Raw genomic sequence first — 17,803 nt, 5'->3', positions numbered from 1 at the left:
TTTGAAATTTGAAGTGGATTTGTGTATTTTGTCATTGAATTCAACCACCAATTATTTTTTTAAGGTCAAATTTGTTTTATGAATTTCGCCAGTATTGTGCTGTTCATGCCATCTTTCTTGTTTGTTTGTTTGTCCGCGCAGAACGTGAGTATGTGCATGAATTACTTTAGACCCTTTACAACCACGAGGACCCACAGGACCCAAAAGACCCCTTATACCCTTTTTAGACCCATAGGACCCTTTAAATCCCTAAGACACTAAAGACCCCATTACACCCTTTCCAACCCTTTAGATCCTCTTTGACTCTTTAGAACCCAGAAGACCCTTCGACTCTTTTCTACCCTTAATATCTCCACACCTTTCAGACTTTTTAATGCTCTGAAGACCCCTTTGACCTTTAGACCCTTTTTAGACATTGTAAGACCCTTTCGACCTTTTATGACCCTTTTTAGACCATTTTAACCCTTTAGACCATTTGACTTTTCCAACTTTTCAGACCTTTGACCTTTACACATTCACAACTAGACCATTTAGATCTTTAATTTCCAATCAATGACCTTGAATTTAGTATTCCTGGTGAGGCTCTGCATTCTCTGATTGCTCTTTCTTGTTTACGCTTGTTTTGAAGTTGACTTGTTTGTCTTGAATTGTTTGTGTTTTTAATCATTGTTATAGTGATTTAATAATCCTATGAAACAGATTTTTACTGAGTAGTTATCCTTTTGTAACTCTATGACAGTTAACTTGTCTCTTGCTCTTAGTTGCATTAAATTCAGTTATTTATGCTCGCTTGCACGTGCATGCTGTCATATATTTTTGTCATTATTGTGTGTTGGTCAGGTGTAATTCATTCATTAACATGGAGGGAATATGCTTTCTTTAATCATGAAGGTTATCAGACTCGGTGGTTTAAAGGTTAGAGCGTCTGCTCCGAGTCTGGGAGGTCGGCAGTTCAAATCCCGGCCGAGTCATACCAAAGACTTTAAAGATGGTACGTGCTGATGCATTGCTTGACGTGAAGCATTCAAAAGGTTAAGAGCACGGACAATCCCCATTGGTTGGCATCGATGGAGGAAATTCTTCCTCCGGCAATGCCCCACTGAGTGCGGTGAGAAAAGCGGCCCCATTGTTGTAACATCGCTAGCAGCAAGAGTACCGAGGGAAGTGACAGCACTTCCCCCAAGCTCAGTTGCTGTGCTTGCCTCATCTGATAGTCTTGCATTGTGTTGTGTATGATGAATAAAGGATGCTAATGACTGCATATGGCAGGTACTGGAACTTTTGGACGTGTGCTGCTTGTGAGGGAGCGTGGTGGAGAGCAGCGTTGGCTTGCCCTCAAGAAGATGAGTATTGCGGATGTACGGAAGCTTCGGCAAGAGCAGCATGTCCGCAATGAGAAGGAAGCACTGATGGAAGCCCGACACCCATTCATCGTAACTTTGTACGTGACTGGCTAGATGCTGAGGCTTTATATTTGAAAATGAAGGTCATGAATATTTTTGATTTAGTAATAGACCTTATCGATGCTAAGAATGTCTTCTGCATCAACATTGGCAAGTTGACAGATTTCCAAACCTCCTTCGATTGTGAGGCACCAGTTTATTTGCCGATACGGTGAAATGGTTCGCTACGAGAGAGGGAATGTTCAACCTGCTGCCACTTGTGCAGGAACCTTCTGTTGAATAAATTCTCACCCTTGTGATCTATTATGATAATCTGTAGTGCTTTTGTGATCATGATGTATGGAAGAGTAAAGCCTGATTTCCATTCCGATGTCATGCTCTGTGAATGCACAGGTTCTGGACTCACCATGACACGCGCTTTCTTTATATGCTGATGGAGTACGCACCTGGCGGAGAACTTTTTTCTTACCTCAGGAACCTAGGACACTTCTGTGACTCGTATAGTCGCTTCTATGCAGCTGAAGTGGTTTGCGCTCTTGAATTCTTACACAGCCACTGTATCGTGTACCGTGACCTCAAACCAGAGAACATTCTTTTGGACAGTCATGGGCACATAAAGCTCACTGACTTCGGCTTCTCCAAGAAACTTCGTGAAAAGTAAGTTTTTAAACAATTCCTGCTCCTCTTACTTTATAATAAGTCCTTGTGTTTTCTCACCTGCTCCTGAAAACTGCCGTGATTTCTTTCCTGGTACTGGGACTCTTACCTTGCTTGTCTTCTCCGAAACTTAACCCTTCATTTGATCTCCGATTGTATATCCCTCATTTATTTGAGTCAAAATAACCTTTCATTTCCCTGCACCAAATGATCTTTTTTTCTTTGTCCTTGGACTGTTTTTTTTTTAATTTTTATTTTTTTCTTCCTCTAAGCCTCTTCAGTTCTAGTCATGACTCATTTATAGATTGTAAATGTTTTATGTGTCATTCAACTTTTATAATGACCTTTGTAATGTATTATTGTTTTATCGTTATTTATGCACCGTTTCCCTGCAGGACTTACACGCTCTGTGGTACGCCCGAGTACCTCGCACCAGAAGTGATTCAGAGTCAGGGTCATGACACAGCGGTCGATTGGTGGGCTCTTGGCATCCTTGCGTTTGAGATGCTTTCAGGGTGAGTGATCCGCAGTGTTTCCTGTTTTCATGGTGATCCTACATGATTTGTTAGCAGGGGTTGCAGAGCAACAAAATAACTTCCGTTTTGATAGCATTTAATGTTGGATTAAGGCCATAAAGTTTCCTCGGGAGGATAATGAGAATATAATTCTGAATGGTGTCTGATCCATGAAATAAATGAAAACGGCACTCGGTGGAGTGCAGACCTCCGCCAGGTTGAACAGTTTTTGTTTTGTATCCCACTGATGGACCGGATCTGTATCCGGACCTGAACCAAAATCGAATGGGCTCGTTCTTGTCACTTAACCAACTCATCCACAACATTTTAAAATATCATGCTATCTATCGTTTTTGGCCCGATCTCTCAATGGTGAAGAATCGCTGAAACAATTAAATAATTCTCATGTGTTGATCCGGGTTCAGATCTTCACCAAAATCGAATCAGTTCTTCCTCACCACGCACGCAATTCGTCCACCAAGTTTCGTCCGAATCCGTGCGCAACTTTTTGAGATATCGTGCGATATATCGGTTTAGCACCATCTCTCGATGGTGAAGAATCACTTTAAAAATTCTCCTATTCGCATCAGCATCCGGATCTTCACCAAAATCCAATCAATACTTCCTTGTCACACACGCAACCTTGTCCACCAAAATTTCGTCCGAATCAGCCCACAACTTTTTGAGATATCCTGCCCGCAGACAAACGGACGGATGTAAAAATTGTTCACAACAAAAATCAATTCAAGTGTTTCAAAAAGATAATTCAGGATATTGCAGTGAAGCAGCCAAGTCAGAGGTTTCGACTGAAAATGAAATTAATACTAATTAGTCAGGGACTCTCGACCTTTGACTTTGACCAAAAAGGTGTTTATTTCATTACAATAGTTGTCAAATGTCAGCCCTCAGGTAGTAGGACAGGCAAAATGTCGGATGACCTCACGCAAATTGCAACAAAAGCAAACTCAACAGATTTTGATTCCTGGATATGTCCTCAGTGACAGAAACCAAGCCCTAAGGGATCCTCCGGGGGGAAAGTTCTGAAATCATGGAAATCCAATATGGCCGCCACCCGGCTTCGGGGAAAAATGAGAAAATTGTAAAGATTGATATTTTAAAATGTAAATATATGTTTTTCTGCATTCTAATTGTTTCTAGTTATGGTCAGTATATTGAAATACAAGAATAATTATAAAAAAGTGAAATGTATTGAGGGTAAAATAAAAAAAATTATAGCTTTTTTGTCCAAAAATGTCAATATTTTGTCCCGAAAAAAAAAAAATTACCTGATACTGATTTTGGCTCCTGGACAAAAAAAAATAAGAAACGTTGAAGACACAAGATGAAATCAAGTCTATCAGTTCTTGAAGCCCGGATGACACCATCAGGTGTCCAATACATCCGAGGAAACTCATCTCTGCGTGGAAGCCGCCCAATCGTAGGACAATCCCTTTCAGATCACTTCCCATAGGCTCCGAGTTGATGATCGTGAGGGCCTTCCACCAGAGGGGCTGATCAAAGGTGATTAATGGAGTCACACTGTGGCGTCGTGCATGTTCACTGACAAACATCAGGGTCGAGTATATGCATGCGCTGTCACTCGAGTTCATGTCTATCATGGGCAGAAACATGATAGCCGCCTTGCCAGGGTGGTCACCCTTGTGTATGAATTGCATCATTCCTGACCATGCAGGTCTGAGGGACCCAAACAAGATGGATGTCTTCCACAGAACATCAAGATTTTCAGAACAGTTCTGGGCTTTTAGGTTGACAAGTTTCTTCTACGTCACTGCTGTCATCCCGTGACTTTCTTCCTTGTGGTCCCGTATCTACACCCTTCCAACCATTGTGACATCACGAGACGTCACCTTAGCCATGGGTATTGGCCGGCCTGATCTGGTTCCACGGGTGATGGCGGCAATCATCCCCATGCCATGGAATGTGCCATGGCCATCCAGTGTGCGAATGTTCTGGTCCACATTGTCAGCTGCATGCTGCACAAACTCTGTTGTCAGGCTAGGGATGTCTGTTCCATGTGACTGAGCAGCATTTCGATCAAACGGATGCACCTCTTCATATGAACAGCAGAACCCGTGATGATGAAGGGAGTCAATGAGAAATCGTGATGCGAAGTGTTGATATCGCTGCACACCCAACCCAACCTGCAGTGTGCCAGTAAGACTCTGGGTCTAGTTGCCTGCACTATGGCTTGCCCAATTGAAGCCACTTTAACACCATCTTTCTTTCCCACAAACAGTCCTTCAAGCAGTACCAGCAGAGTATCTGGTAAGTATTTAAGGCCAGCCTCTTGCGATTGCAGGTCTTCACCACATGGGTAGACTTCATGGGATGTTTCAATGGTTTTAATGTCTTCTTTGATGAGTTTGGCAGTGGCCTGTACAAGCTCGATTTTCTCTTTAGTAGTGTCTTTTTCCTGCTGCTGGTTGTTGTAATATTCCTGAAGCACTGCCCTGGCTGTTGTCCTGAAGGTGACCACGTTCAGCTTGCCGTTGATCGCAGTTTGGATTATCGTGTCACCAAAGTGTTCCCATAGCCTCGCCTTCATGAGGGTGTAGCTGTATGCTTCGTGGTTAGTGCCCGCCAGTTTCTGTGTCATGAGGTCAATGAGATCATTGATGGTGATCTGCTCATCATCATTTTCCTCAATATATCTTGCCACTTGCAAGATTGCTGCTGTCTTCTCATCGCCTCGAGGCCGTCCAAGCTTTGTCCTCTTGGATTCTTCGGTGTCCGTCATCTGAGCTATTGGTATCCGTTTATTTGTGCGAAAGTTAACAGTGCATGTCTGGTGGTAAACTGCATCTGCTGCGTGCAAGTCATGCACATGCAGAATCCGTGGCTTCACAGCATCTGACCAAACATCGGCTCGTTCGCGGCATATAGCCAGGAGCGTGTCCTTTAATTCAATTGTCTTTACTTGAAGCACATCCTGCGTCCTCCGCTTCCTCCCAAACTTGGCTGGTCTACCACAGAAAAGGCAATCAGTGTTGAAAGAATACCCCTCAATCCTCAGATGACCTAAGTACATGTCTATCACTGCTTGTACTGGCCTTTGACTCTTCTTTCCTGGTATCCCTGGCTATCTGATGTGAGTTTCAGTATATACGCCGGCAGTCTTTGTACACCGTTTCCCCAGGTACAGTGTGAATATAGTATGTATGCCTGGGGATAGAGTACATATGTTCTTATATGAACAAACTTTCTCAAGTCAAAATATTTTTTGGGGGAAAAAAATATTGACATTTTTGGACAAGAAAAGCTATAATTTTTTATTTTACCCTCAATACATTTCACTTATTTATAATTATTCTTGTATATCAATATACTGATCATAACTAGAAACAATTAGAATGCAGAAAAACATATATTTACATATTAAAATATCAATCTTTACAATTTTCACATTTTTCCCCGAAGTCGGGTGGCGGCCATATTGGATTTTCATGATTTCACGACTTTCCCCCCGGAGGATCCCTTAGGACTTTTTTTTTCTGTCACTGAGGACGTATCCAGGAACCAAAATCTGTTGAGTTTGCTTTTGTTGCAATTTGTGTGAGGTTAACCAAATATTTCTGCTAAAATGCCTGGACTACAGTTGTAATAAATAATTTGTTTGCGAGTGTCATGAAGCTGCTGAGGTCGCAAGATGGCAGGATCGCTTTTCTGTTTGTTTGTTGTTAGTTTTTTTTTTTCAAGAAGAAGAGGAAGAAGAATATAGAAAGTTGAGTGCCCGATTGTGAATAAGCAGATTTATAAACAGAAATGAAAAATAATCATTGTGTAGCATCAACAAGTAATGGATTTATATCCTCTTTGGATGTAAATTCCAAGTGACGTGTGCGTCACACGTCGTCACGTTGCTTGCTGAGCTCGCTGAAAGTGACTGTTTCATGTTTTTATTTCAATTTTATTAATTATGACGTTGACCTTCCGCGTGTGAAAATAATTTTGCAAATCAAACTTGGGGCGAACACACATGTGCAGTCGAAGCTCTGGTCCTCTCGTCTGCAAGATACAGTGACTGGCAAGGTGGTCTGGTGCATGAGCAACGTTGGGGCAAACAAGCACGTGCGGTCCAAGATCCACACCGTCGAGCATTCGAAAATTATAGATGGCCTGCCAAAATATTTGGATAAGGAAATAAAACTGAAGAGAGACATGACATCGAAAACAACAATCGGTTTTCTTCAGGTGTGTGTGTGTGTGTGTGTGTCATAAGTCTAACCCCTATCTCATAGTGGTGACCGAGTGTAACAGGAGTGTTGATTGGTACTCCTGGCAAACGTGGCTATGGCCTGCCAAGTGGGAGTGAATGTGAATTTAAGTCCAGGGTCCCAAATGATGGCGCCACTCAATTCATATCGCATATGTATAACCGTGGAGGCTTTGGAAACTCTCCAGTCGAGTTATTTTTACACATCTGGCAAGAGCATGGCATTCATTCTCAAACCTGTACTCAGGTACCTGGAATGTTAGATCGCCACTTGATATGAAAGGCTCAGTTGAAACTGCATGCTAGGGAACTGTGATAAGATCTGCTGAAGGCAGGAGAATGTACCTGGTTGTGAGGGAGCTCGAGAAATACCAGGTGAAGATTGCTGCACTTCAGGAAACTAAGCGGTTTGGCACTGCAGAGTTCGGTAGTGTGATATTGGTAGCTGATCAATCCTCTCCAGGGTTACGCAGATGGGAGAGGGCTAGCTATCGTGTGCAGTTTGTGGCTGCTGATTACATCATTTTCTGGGGGAACGACTGTGTCGTTGATGCAGTGCCCTCTATTACCAGTCCACTGATACTCATTTTGCCAACCTCAGAAGGATGACAAGCTGAGTCAACTCCACTTGGTGTTGCTTCAACGGCCGACGGGGCTCAAACTCAAGATCCTAAGATATTTAGCCAGCCACTTTAGCTGTTAAGCCAACACCAGGCTTACAGGAGTGAGGTCGTAGTGATTGTGCTACTTGGTTCTGCTTTGAGCTCATGGAGAGCACTGTAGGTAACGAGCAGTGTAGTGGAAGACATGGAGCTCTTGGTTGCTTTCTGTGAGACTCAGATTTGGTAGATGTATCCATGCTGACCTATGTGCCCACCTTTGGTGCCAATAAAGAGGAGAAAGACATTATTTGATGACCTCCAACAAGCTCTAAATTAAATCTCACAAAATGGATCATATCTCCTCCTCGGTGATCTCAATGTACTCATTGGGTCAAGAACAGTCCCAGACTACGTTGGTCAGCGAGTCGGTATGCGTGGTCCCCATTGGTTTGGTGAAGCCGACGATGATGGCAAAGAACTTCTGGCATTCCTTTCTGTAAATAAGGAAACATTTGCAACACCTCTCTCCTCCTCACCTGTGTCTTCATCCACTTGCTTGTTGTTTGCACATGTGACCCACTTCCCCTCTGTTTGCCATTTCATCTTCTGTCACTTAGCACTTCCATGAGCCTGCATTTTGTGTCCAAAAACGTTTTTAAAATGGCATTTTTCTTCTCACAAATGCATGTTGGACTGGAAAGAAATTGCAAATTGATTTACTCTGGCGAGACCTTGGTGTGCAATACCAATACCAATACCCTTCTGTTGCCCTGATTGATCGACCCATAAGCCCCCGTTGTCTGTTTATTTTGTTTATTTATTTGGTGAATTGATTTGGAGTTGTTGCTTTTGTCTCGAACGAAGACATTGTAATGATCCGTAATCATGTGAGCTCAGTGGTCAATACTTTAGAAAAAGTGGTTACACATTGTCGTAGCTTCTAATTCTGCTCCAGCGGTGGTTTATGGCAGAAAACTGTTGGAGTTAATGGCCGGTAGTTGGTCCCATTTTTTTGCTCACAGTGCCTTCTGTTATTTTTATTTGTCATCCAAAATGTCGTCTTGTTGATCGAGTCGGTGTTACGTAGCTTATTTCAGGTTTCCTCCCATCATTTTGCGTCGTTTGTCAGTCGTGGGTTCTCCCTGGAGTTCATTTTGGTTTCACTCTCGCTAAACTCTCAATTTTATGATGATGGCTCTCTATGCAGTCGCACATGTTGTTCTGCAGGAGGCGCTACGATCCTTCCCAAACAGTGTGATCGTGGGTGATAAGGCATTTGAATCCCTCATGGTAGCTCGATGCTCGATCAGCTGCTTAACCTCAACCAGAATGGAGAAATGGCATTTCATGGAATGTGGTTGTTCGTTTATATTTGTTTGGGGGGGGGGGGTGGGAGAGGGGGTAACGCGTTAATTTGTCTGTGGTATTCATGTTTTGATCCATCTGTGGGATTGAAGCGTAAATGTACTGACTTTCTAATTTTACACTTTACGTCTAAGTGCTTGACCTATATACGAGCTTTCAGGACAACGCGGAGGTCACAGCTTTGATCTGTCTTTTCTGGGTTTGATTCCCAACCTGACTATAAACTGTCACCCTCGTGTTTTAACAGGCCAGGCATTGTGTAAATGAGCATTCTGTTCGTCAGATGAGATGATGAGTCAGGGTCCTGTCAGCGAGCAATGGTTTCTGCTGCCAGGCATTCAAAATCCCACCGCGTTTTTCCACAAAGAGTAGACGAGTACGCTGGCACACTGACAACATTCAAATAGTGCAGATGCCCTCAGCCAATCACAGTACTGCTAATGCCAGCACGCACAAGACAATAGATGGCCAGACTATATATATATATATATATATATATATATATATATATATATATATATATATATATATATATATATATATATATATATATATATATATATATATATATATATATATATATATGTCAGACGAAGGAACAGCGAATGGGAACTCATTCATTCCTTTCACCTCATGTTCATTCTGTGAAATCGTAGTATTGTGTGTTCATGAGCAACTGTGGAACATGCTGTGAATCCACTTTCCATCCTATCCATGCACCCATCTCTTCCCTCCATTCTTTCCCTCCATCCATTCTTCCCTCCATCCATCCCTTCCCTCTATCCACCCATCCATCTCCCCCCCCCAATCTCTTTGTTTGTCCTTACTCCTACCCTTCCTTCCTTTCTCTCCTCCCTCTCTCACCCCTCCTCCAACTTTCATGAAGTGATACACAATGGGTGGTTGTGATGGGTTCCCACAGGGATTCGGTTCAGGTTGAGAGATTCGAGGGCTTGTCACGATTTGGTTGTAAAACGTGTGCTGAAATTTTATAAAGGCACAAAACGATGGGCGTCTCCGGGCGTTTGCAACTAGGGTGCAATGGGCTCTCGGGTCTCCTGGTCTGAGTCAGGTTATGGGGTTTGGGCTGCTGGGTTGAGCTTGGTGGTGGGTCTGGCTGCTGGTGGGGTGTTTATTTGTCCGGTTGGCACGTTGTTTGGCACTCCGTGCGTCTCCGGACGTTGCGTGACCCCCTTGGAGAGATCCAGTTCCAGAGCGGATAAACAAGGTGGCAGCCTCAGTTCGAGTCACCCACCTCAAGGGAAGCCCATGTCATAATCTGTTTTGAAAATGGTACGTGTTGTTTGAAAGTTATGGGTGGTTTTGCTATCCTGTTTGTGCTGTTTTGACATACCCCATTTTGTTCAATCATGTACTAATGCTAGCAGACGGGACCATCCCCCCCCCCCCTCGCTTCCTCTCAAGGCCCTCTCCCAAATGCAAGTTAAACCCTCCCCCCCCCCCTTTCCCTTCAAGTCCCACTACCAAAGCAAGTCTATAACACCCCACTCCCTTCCCCACTTCCCCCTCCTTGCTCCCCCTTCTTCTTCACTCCCACCCCCTCCTTGCTTACCCAACCTCCCAGAGTGTATAGCAACGTATGGTGAAGCAGAAAAGTTAAACTGCAAAGTTCAAAGAAAGAAAGATCTGAGGTTGACTCTTTTCAAAATTGTCTTCCTGAAATGTTGTTAACCATCATGTTTTCCCTTTAATCATTATTGGCTTGTATGTAAATAATTCGATGGTGGTTGGCTGGCTATCTATCTGTCTGTCAGGTGTCCTATCTCCTCTTTCACCGATTTGTGCATCGTCACCAAACCTCGTAGTCATAATTAACAATGGTCCTCTCATCCTATTAAATGCCACTCCATCCCATCACCAGTCCTTGACCGGAATATCTTGCTTGAGTGCTTAAGCCACTCCTCAAATACTGTTTATTTCTAATATCATCTTTCTTCAACAGTTTCATTTTATTTTGCACTTGCAAGACCCAGCGTTGCCTGGTATTGCCCGGCTTATTTTTTGTGGGGGCCTAAAATACTTCCCTCCACCTACAAAGGAATGTGGTAGGGGATCATTTAATATTAGTTTCACATAGCTACAAAGGTTTAGGCACGAGAGAGCAATTGCAAATAATAATAATAATAATAATAATAATAATAATAATAAAATCCCAAAAAACTAACTTTTTTTAACCTAAAACACTCCTCCGGACTCAAACATGAACCTCTGAAAATTTGACGAAGATCTGTTCAGCCATGCCTGAGAAAAATGGTGACACACCGACAGACACACAGAAAAATGTTTTGCTTTTCGTATAGACGAGCAAAGGTACTTGACTTTGCCACGTCACTATACACTCAAGGAGGGGGTGGGAGCAAGACAAAGAGAGGAGAGAGGAATAGGGTGGGGGGGGGGGCGATGCCTCAAAAATTAAATTGAGTGGAATTTTTTCAGAGTAAATGAATTCAGATGTTACAATGTTTTTTTCCAATTCTCTCTTGAACTTGTTGTTCACTTGTCCCGTTGCTTTATTCATTATAATCCTCCCGTTATGTTTATCGTTCTTTTAACTAGATCTAAAATGGAATAGGCAAAGCCGAGAAGCGAACGTAGACTTCTTCTTCCATTCGATGCTGCAATTTCCAGTTACTTCGGCCTGGATTCGGGATCAGCGATCAAATAATGTAAATCACGATTAAAAATCATTTTTTGATGATGCGGGAGTTATCTTTATTAAAATCAGTGGAGGAAATATACACCATGTCTGATATTTGGGTCTTTCATGTCTCCGACGATGCCTTTATCTCCCGGGACGCATCATTCCCCATGACAAAAACCGGAAGCAAAAGGGTCATAGCCGACGACACGGATTCCAAATTGCCAGGATATTGTGTTGTTGTTGTTGTTGTTGTTGTTTCCTATTCTCTCATGTGCACGCGTTGAGTATGAAGCTCACTACGTTCGCTATAATTTAACTTATTTTGCCTTCCTCACTCTGGAGATTTCTCCATGGAGAACCCAGCCATGGGGGCCTTTGCGGTGATCTCGATGGTTAATTATTTTTGTTGCACTCGATGAAGTTACACTTTCAGAACCTTCCTTAAAAAAAATTTTCTTCACTGGAAATATAATTCTCTGCACAGGAGAAAAAGTAAAGTTTAAAGTTTTGGCAATTTCACCTTTTCTTGTATGAATATAAAGAAGAAAGGATCATGGCCTTGCTTGCTGAATGTAAATACATAATTGCGCGAAGTTATAAGAATTGTTAATTTCATAAAATGTTCAGATTTCACTCCAGATTTTGACACTTAATAAGTCCACATGCTCCAATCCTCAAATCCGAAGACATATTTTGATTATAGACTTTAATTAGTCTGTGAGAGTACATCGTGGTTCCAAGGCAAGGCATTTTTGAGCAGGCCAAAATAAATGGCGGCTTTAGCCCCCGAAAAGGGAGAGCGGGCTGACCAAGGATAAGCCTGTCTTTGTTTTTTCATGATGAGATTTGTTAATTATCTTCAAAAGGGGTGATTAAATTTCCACAAACACCCAATTTTCATTCATGCACTCCCTTGGAGTTCCTTAGTGTCCATGCAAAGTTTCGGGCCGCAAGGTTTCATGGTTTTGCAGTGATGGAGGACACACACACACACACACACACACACACACACATTCTGGCATTTATTGTTATAGATAGATAGCTCGATGTTTCTAGTTTATTGGAATATGAGCGCAACATTTCGTTGGAAGAATAAATACAGGTAATCATATTTAATCTCCACTTTGCTGTTGAATTAAAACCAGGTAGGGTTGACTCTGCCTGTCATCCTTCCAAGGTTGGCAAAAATGAGTGCCAGCATGCTGGTATACTGTGTCAGAGTGGTGACCTGTCCAGGATTGTGTCCAATAGCCAGGGACACTGCTTAAGGGGCTGTCACACCTTGACGTTTTAGCCAGCGTATGGCAAGGTCTCAAAATGTATGTAAAACGCTTGCGTACGCTGAACTATTGATGTTTTTTTAAGTTTTGGGCGCATAATAACATGTTGGACAAATGCATAACGTATTGGTAACGTACACAGAACGTTTCAATCACATATAGATAACTCATACCAACGAATGCTGAGCGTGTTGTCGGCGTTCACAACCTATGCCCAACGATAGTCTAACTTATGCATAGTGCACGGCAGCGTATCGCCGACGATCACGTGGCGTAGGCTATTAATAGGCTGCGGCTCGACGATTCAAATCATAACCGCACTCGACATCGAAGTGTGAAGCCGCTGTCACACCTTGACGATTTAGCCAGCGTATGCCGACGTATTAAAAATTTGCCGAACCAAGCTGGCACACGTCGAATACGTTATGGGTAAGTTTTGTATTCGCGAATACGTCGAGAAATTTTCAGCATGTTGAAAATTTCTCGACGTACTTGACGTATGACACACGTTCCGCATACGCTGGTCATAAGTTGTAAGCATGTTACGCGATCGTTGACACACGTCGACACAAATTACTTGTAAGTTACTCATAAGTTGAAACACGTCGAGGTAATGGTTAGTGTTAGTGTTCCAGACTCCCTGGTTTTTTTTTTTTGGTTTTTTTTTCTTCGGTATGACGGTGATGTTGACACTTCCATTTCTAGTGTGGTTATGATTTAAATCGTTGAGCGACAGCCTATTAATTATATTATATTATAACCGCACTAGAAATCGAAGTGTCAACATCACCGTCATACCGAAGAAAAAGAAAAAAAAACAGGGGGTCTGGAACACTGACGCTAAACATTACCTCGACGTGTTTCGACTTATGAGTAACTTACAAGTAACGTGTGTCGACGTGTGTCAACGATCGCGTAACGTGCCTACAACACGTTACTCATCGGTTAGAAATAAGTTTCGGGTATGCTAAACATTACCTCGACGTGTTTCGACTTGTGAGTAACTTACAAGTAACGTGTATCAACGATCGCGTAACGTTTCTACAACTTATGGCCAAGCGCATGCAGAACGTGTGAGTCATACGCTGGCATACGTCGAAAAATTTCATGCATGGAAAATTTGTCTAACACCTCGGCGTACAAAGATGTATGCCAGCATACTACGAAAAAAAAAAAAGCCAGCGTACTACGACGTATGCCAGCGTGCTCTTAACATATACAAACTTACCCATAACGTATTCGACGTGTGCCAGCGTTTTAGCCAAATTTTGCATACGTCAGGCATACGCTGGCTAAATCGTCAAGGTGTGACGGGGCCTTGAGGCAGCACCAACGCTCTGCACAGAGTATGGTCCCAATTGATTGGATGGATGGATGGATGGATATTTAATCTGTCTTGCTCTATTTAAGAATTATTACATTTCTTTCTTTCACATATAATCTCAACAACAACAACAACAACAACAACAACATATAATCTCATTGTGAAACATTAAAACTAACTTAGGTTGTGCAATTTTGAAAAATTAATTCAAGTCATGCTTCTCACCCATTGACAATTGTGACATTAACCCACACCTCGCAGCAGCATTCCAGAGTAACTCAGGCTTGAGAGAAAATTAAAAAGAGTTTTGAACGAAAGTTTTCTCATTTTGGATTTGGCAAGCAGCTTTTGTAAGCCCATCGTATGGTTGAGTGAGCAGGAACAAGGCTACCTACTCATAAAGCAGGTATGTGTTGCGGCTTGGTTTATGTAATGCAGTACAGCTTTGAACACCTATGAGACGAATCCAAGCATACACAGCGCAAGAGAGTATTGGCTTGGAGTCACCCACCCCACACAGCAGCTGTGTCAGGATAATAAATAGTTTTGAGAAAACAAGTCAAACACAAAGAAAAGATTGTCCTGTTCAACAACGCAATGTGTGCAATGGAATCTCCAATTAACCAATGAAATACATCAGGTAACAAACTGTAAAGTTGGCTTTTATTAAAACACCTGAAATGGAAAATATGAACAAGCCGGCATTTTATTTTGATGCAGTCAGTGCTATTTCTATTCCAAGCAGGAAATGATCCTGGTTTTGGTTTTATTATTAATTAATTTTGTTTTATTACTAATGTTGCAGCTCGAAGCAACAACTGATGGGTTTTTTTGTTTTATTTTTCATCCACCGAACTTGAGGATTTAATTTCAATCACACAGTTGTTCCTGTCCTTGTCTGTGACATTGATTTTTGTGGTTTTTACCTCCACCACCAACAGTGGATGGAGGTTGTGTTTTCACCCATTTCTGTCTGGCTGTTTATCTGTGAGCAGGATAGCTCAACAAGTTGGATACGGATTCAGACAAGTTAGGTGTGCAACAAGGGCGAACCGGTTAGATTTTGGTGAAGATCTGGATCCGGATCTGATCATTTTAAAAGTGATTCTTCACCATCGAGAGATCGGGCCAAAAACGATATATAGCATGATATATTGATATTTCAAAAAGTTGTGCACGGATTCTGACAAAACTTGATGCATGAGTTGGTAATGTGACAAGAAGAAGCTGATTGAGTTTGGTTAAGGTCCGGATGCAGATCTGGCCTATCGGTGGGATACAAAGCATAAACTGTTCAGCCTGGCGGATGTAGGCGCCCGACCAAGTGCTGTTCTAGTTTTTGTGGTTTTTTTGGTTTCCTTGTTGTTTTGTTTTTTTTCAAACTTTTCTGTTCTATTTCATCTTCATTTTATCTATCTTGCTTGTATTGTAAAATAATTTTGTACGATACTCGAGAATACAAATCCCTGTTTGTATTGCTGTGTCCTGATATGTGATATCACCATAAGGTCAACGAAAATGCTAGATTTCAAGAAAAGTAAGTCAGTCATTGAAATGTTTTTATTATTTTGTGTGTGGTGGAGGGGTGAGTGGGAAATGTTTGTGTTTTTGTTTTTTGTTTTTTGTTTTTTTTTGGAAACCTTCTCGAGGTTCGTATGAGAGCTAACACACGACGCACAGCAAGGGGGGCATGAGACAAGAGGGGCGGGATTGGGAAGGACAAAACAGTGGGGAACAGAGACATTAGGAGATCTGTGGAAGGGAGAGGGATGAGGCGGGGAACACGGGGTATACAAGATGGACATTACAGGGACTTTCAGGAAGGAAAACAGGGAATTCGAAGGAGGAGGGTTTGGCATGGATTAACGGGGGTAGAATTGATGGAGGATTTGGATGGGGGACGAAAGGAGGTGGTGGTGAACAGCTGTTTTGAAGGCCTGGAGGGAAGAATGGGATTGAACAGAGTGAGGGAGTTTGTTCCAAAGGCGGGAAAAAAGAGGAATGAAAGAGTGAAGGTGAGCAGCGATTCGTGATTTTGGTAGTTTTACCAGAAGGGGGTTGTTGGCGGACCTTGAGCGCCTTGCGAAAATATTGTGGGGACAAATCGCAGGCACAGCAGGGGGGGGCGAGACTGGAGAGGAGACGGTAGAAAACAGAAAGACCACCGACCAACCTGCGGTGAGAGAGTGAAAGGTCCAAAGACTCAGCCTCATCGTGGGAGATGCCAATGATCTTAAATGCCCTGGTTTCGACAGCGTGAAGCCGAGAAAGGTGGGAGGCAGGAGCACCAGTCCAAAGGGGAGAGCAGTACTCAATCAGGATGCAGACGAAAGCTTTGTATGTGGTCAGGAACTCAGGAAGGCCGAGGAAGGACTTTGCACGATGGAGGATTCCCAGTTGCCGACTGGCTTTTGAGGCGAGGTTTGAAATGTGGCTTTCCCAGGAAAGATCATGGCAGATAGTGAGACCCAGAAGCTTTAAAGAAAGGACTTCTTCCAGAGGATTATTGAGAAAGTGGATGGGGGGGTTTTTGTAAACGGTCCTTTTCGAGAGACGTAGTGAGAGTGTGAGATTTGTCTGGATTGAAAGACATGTTCCACGTGTTGGACCAGTTTGTGATTTTATCCAGATCTGCATTGAGCGAAGAAGCTGCTGCTTGCCCGTCTGAGGGATGACAGATGGTACAGCAGAGGGTGGAGTCGTCAGCAAAGAGATATAGAGGATTTTCCAGAGAGTCAGAGAGATCATTGATGAAAGCCATTAAAAGAACAGGGCCCAGAACGCTACCTTGAGGAACTCCAGCCTGGACAGGAAGAGGGGATGGCAGAACTCCATTTAGGGCCACACGTTGACTGCGACAGGAGAGGAAGTCTGTGAGCCGTGAATGGAGATCGCCTTGGATACCATAGGAAGAGAGTTTGGTGAATAGGGCAGGGTGCCAGACTGTGTCAAAAGCACGTGATATGTCCAGGGATACGGCTCGGATTTCATGTCTGGCATTGAGGACCTCCATCCATTGTTGGGAGAGCAGAAGCAGCATATCCAGGGTGGAGTGACCTGGTCTGAAACCAAATTGATGATTGGAAATCAAGCCATTGGAGAAGGGGAAGGATTTAATGTCTGAAGCGATGATGGATTCCATAACCTTGCTGATGATTGGGAGAAGGCTGATTGGTCTGCAGTTACAGGGATCTGTTTTTACACATTTTTATGCAGGGTAGTAATGTTTGCTGATTTCCAAGCAGATGGCAGATGACCTTGAGCAAATGAGAGTGTGAATAGAACAGAGAGAGGGTGAGCAAGAGCAGAGGAGAATGTTTTTAGGACACGTGGGCTGATGCCGTCTGGACCGGTTGCAGAATCTGAGTCGAGGTTTGACAGCAAGCTCTCCACCTTATCAGGAGAAAAGGACACGGAGTTGAGGGACAGTTGGGTGCAACTGGGTAAGGTGGGTACAGAAATCGATGGGTTTTGGACCCAATATTTCAATGCAAACACCGAGTTTAGGCATTCAGCCTTTTCACGTGTGATGTCAGAAATGCGGCCATTTGAGGTAAGGGAGGGGATGAAGGGGGAACATGCACCAGAAACAGACTTGATGAAACACCACCAGGATTTTGAGGAGGGAGAGAGGTTTGAGAGTTCAGACTTGAGATGAGAAAGATGTTGTTCTCTGCCTCTCCTGAGGGTAGATACACACTTGTTCCGAGCTTTATGGAAGGAACTGAGATTATCTTCAGTTGGGTTTACTTTCCATGAGG

General features: G+C 43.0%; 1 protein-coding gene across 2 annotated transcripts in view; it reads left to right on the top strand.

The window, feature by feature from the left end:
• Positions 1–17,803, top strand: part of PRKX (protein kinase cAMP-dependent X-linked catalytic subunit) — a 109,595-nt gene that overhangs the window by 47,106 nt on the left and 44,686 nt on the right. For both annotated transcript variants that reach the window (XM_085889174.1, XM_085889173.1), the window contains exons 3-5: positions 1,270–1,441; positions 1,797–2,060; positions 2,456–2,575. In XM_085889174.1, the coding sequence (XP_085745300.1) occupies positions 1,270–1,441; positions 1,797–2,060; positions 2,456–2,575 (556 nt within the window). The remainder of the gene's footprint in view (positions 1–1,269; positions 1,442–1,796; positions 2,061–2,455; positions 2,576–17,803) is intronic.

The sequence above is a fragment of the Eptatretus burgeri genome, chromosome 7 (assembly GCF_056783735.1).
Source record: "Eptatretus burgeri isolate ZD-2024b chromosome 7, Ebu_testis_v1, whole genome shotgun sequence".
Classification (NCBI taxonomy): domain Eukaryota; kingdom Metazoa; phylum Chordata; class Myxini; order Myxiniformes; family Myxinidae; genus Eptatretus; species Eptatretus burgeri.
This window is presented reverse-complemented; position numbering and strand designations above follow the sequence as displayed.